The sequence below is a fragment of the Palaemon carinicauda genome, chromosome 18 (assembly GCF_036898095.1).
Source record: "Palaemon carinicauda isolate YSFRI2023 chromosome 18, ASM3689809v2, whole genome shotgun sequence".
NCBI classification, from domain to species: Eukaryota; Metazoa; Arthropoda; class Malacostraca; order Decapoda; family Palaemonidae; genus Palaemon; species Palaemon carinicauda.
In genome coordinates this window covers 105,713,110-105,716,328 of record NC_090742.1, presented here as the reverse complement: position 1 = coordinate 105,716,328, position 3,219 = coordinate 105,713,110, and the positions used below count along the sequence as shown (strand labels likewise).

General features: G+C 32.2%; 1 protein-coding gene across 1 annotated transcript; it reads right to left on the bottom strand.

Annotated features, from left to right (window-relative positions):
* Positions 1 to 370: 370 nt before the first annotated feature.
* LOC137657137 (keratin-associated protein 19-9b-like) lies at positions 371 to 1,750 on the bottom strand. Its single transcript, XM_068391494.1, has 3 exons — positions 1,689 to 1,750; positions 1,050 to 1,210; positions 371 to 599 (listed from the first exon to the last, which is right to left on the bottom strand). Exons 1-3 carry the CDS (start codon positions 1,707 to 1,709, stop codon positions 554 to 556), a joined length of 228 nt encoding a protein of 75 aa, XP_068247595.1. The 5' UTR covers positions 1,710 to 1,750; the 3' UTR covers positions 371 to 553.
* Between the last annotated feature and the right edge of the window lie 1,469 nt (positions 1,751 to 3,219).

The following is a 3,219-nucleotide window of genomic DNA, read 5'->3' as shown; positions in this document are numbered from 1 at the left end:
AGTCAAATTATTTCTTCGGTGTGTAATTTTCAATTTTTCTTTTGCAGTAAGGAGGATCATACAAGATATAAGGGTAAGCAATATGGCTCAGTTTACATGTGAATAACTTTAAAAGCTTTACTCTAAGAATTTACTCTCTCTCTCACTCTCTCTCTCTCTCTCTCTCTCTCTCTCTCTCTCTCTCTCTCTCTCTCTCTCTCTCTCTAACTTTTTGAAATAAATTCAGACTTCCCCTTTTACAAGAATAAAAACTAATAGAATAGATCCTTAGAGGAAAATCGTCACTTATTTCTATTTCCAACTTATGAACAATTTCAGGACCAAATCAAAACCAAAATTTTAGCAATATTTTATTAACATAACAAATATAAGTAAAATCAACCGAAAGTGTTCTTGTTATTTCATTTTTTTCACCTCTTTTTCTTTCAAAACACAAAACGAAAAGAGGAAGTAGATGAATTAATGTTTAGAAAAGTGTCCCTATCCCAGATGCTCTATCCAGAGTCTATCCGTCGTGGTGCCTTATCCCAGATGGTCTATCCAGGGTCTATCCTTAGTGATGTCCACTGTGGTAGGGTTGGTACTGGTGGTACTGTGGCCTGAAAATTAAATAGAAATAATATTACAAAAATTAATGTAACAAATCTAATAAAAATTGGATGGGTCATAAAAAAAGGTAACTCATTAATTCGTGTCAAATTCAACAAATGAATTAAAAATTAAAATCAATGTGAGGTTATAATTGTTCTTATAGTCTGGTGCCCCCTTGTCTTCCCGATGGAGTCCTTGCAACCCGCCTTGTTCCATTGTATATTCGTTTATAATTCTAATGTCAAATCTATTATATAGAAACTGCATAATATGAGTTTCTTTGCCTTAATGTTTATGACATTATTTTTCATTAATGTTTTGTAAATATAAAGAAAAAATAATAAGGGATTTATTGCATAAATGCTCTTTTGCCTCAAACCTCCTCCCCCCACCCCGCCTAATATACCGCCCACTTCTGGAACCGCTGGACTATAGGGTAATTGCTTCTACTCAGTCACCTGTATCCACCATATCCACCATATCCGCCGTGTCCAAAAGAGCTGTGCCCATGTCCGTAAGATGAATGGCCGTATCCGCTTCCATGACCGAATGAACCGTATCCGCGGCTGGGATAAGCTGTGGCAGCGTATACTAGAGCCATCACGGCAACAACGAGCACCTGTAGGAGATAAGACGTTTCATATTAGGCTAAAATTATCTCTCAGTCAATCAAATATTTTCATTTAAATTCTCGTTTGATTTTAAATGTAGTTGGTAAAGCTGATCCGATTGATGCAATGCAATAGGAAGTTGATTTCGAATCGGGATAATCAATGAGTAGCATTTAATTTTGAGTATAAATAAGCATTGAATATGGTCGGCATATCTTCAGTGTAATGATTCTCAATCAATGATTCTTAAGTTAACGGAAAGATTTATCGGACAATTTTCACTTCAAAAGATATTTTTCTATTTTCAAGATAAAACAATGCAATGTTGCGGTTCTTTGATGGGTAAGATTGAAACCAAAGTTGTTAATTACTAAAATGAACGATTGAACTAATGCTTAGACCGTTTTCAAACGAATTTAACAGAATACCACAATCGAACTTCATAAATATTTGATTAAACAACGAAAGATTACAATAATTACTTACGATAAATTTGATCGAAAACATTTTGTCGAGTTTAAATGTTGCTTCTGTGTGTTTGAACCTCGTCTGCCTATTGTGTTGTGTCTGAGAACGAGTTGTGGGCCTAATATATATTCAGTGGGGCAGCCCTTCCAGTTACTAAGTACTCTTTTCGAATCCTCTCAGGGGAACTAGAAATGGATCAACTTGATTCGTAGCTAATGAAAGTTTTTGAATGTAGCACGAAGCGAAAAAGATTGAAGAGAAATACTTCCCAAAATCAGTTCGTTTTACTTGACAGACTATAAACTTAGTGGCACCTGTTGAGGGGATTCACCTCTCGCTGCTACAGAAAGCGTAGTAAGACATTCCTTTAGCAGTTTTAGGCCTATCCAATAAAAAAAAATGTACCAAGAAATCCCCAGCCTGTATTCCTACTTCAAATGTGGCCAAAAACGTTCTCATGATATATTAAACCAATAGGGACACTTTTTTTTTCTTACTCTACTTTGGAACTATTAACAAAGATGGGTGTTTTTACTCCATTTTTGAACTATTAACAAAAATAGGTGTTTTTACTCCACTTTCGAACTATTAACAAAAATATTTATTTTTATCCCACTTTTGAACTAAATATTTTTTTTACTCCACTTTTAAACTATTAACAAAAATATTTATTTTTATCCCACTTTTGAACTAAATATTTTTTTTTACTCCACTTTTGAACTATTTAAAAAAATATTCATTTTGTCCCACTTTTGAACTAAATTTTTTTTTATTCCACTTTTGAACTATTAACAAAAATAGGGTTTTTTATTCCACTTTTGAACTATTAACAAAAATATTTTTTTACTCCCCGTTTGAACTATTAACAAAAATAGGTGTCTTTATTCCACTTTTGAGCTATTAACAAAAATAGGATAGGAGAAATGAAATGAGAGGTGTCAATCATTGAAGATAATTACAATCAAGCACGTTCATTATTTGCAGTATGGGCTGGAAATAGCGCCACTATAGAATTCAATCCTGATATCAAGGCGGAAAAGGATTTGTAGTAAGTAAAAGAAAGATATGTCGTATATGTATATTATGTATATTCGTATATGATAATACATATTTATATATGTGTAGATAATGTATATATGTATGCGTATCACATACAGTATTATATATATATATATATATATATATATATATATATATATATATATATATATATATATACATATATATGCTTATCATATATATATATATATATATATATATATGCATATCATATACAGGTATGATATGTATAAACCGTATATATATATATGTGTGTGTGTCTGTGTGTATGAGAGAGAGAGAGAGAGAGAGAGAGAGAGAGAGAGAGAGAGAGAGAGAGAGAGAGTCTACCTTTGGTTAAAAGTTATACAAACCCAAGCAATGGTTGTAATTCGTCCTTATAAAGTCAATTATATTATGATAACCGCTATACAGAATTAGCAATAACTGGATCTTTGAATCACATTCCATTAGTCTTTCTCTTATCAATTTTGTAGATTCATTTGCTTAA

What these genes read in the sequence shown, in the direction of transcription:
- LOC137657137 (XM_068391494.1), bottom strand. Translation starts at nt 1,709, where the DNA reads ATGTTTTCGATCAAATTTATC. An exon ending in TGTTTTCGATCAAATTTATC is followed by an intron (nt 1,211 to 1,688) that starts GTAAGTAATTAT and finishes TATCTCCTACAG; the next exon opens with GTGCTCGTTGTTGCCGTGAT. An exon ending in GGTGGATATGGTGGATACAG is followed by an intron (nt 600 to 1,049) that starts GTGACTGAGTAG and finishes TTTAATTTTCAG; the next exon opens with GCCACAGTACCACCAGTACC.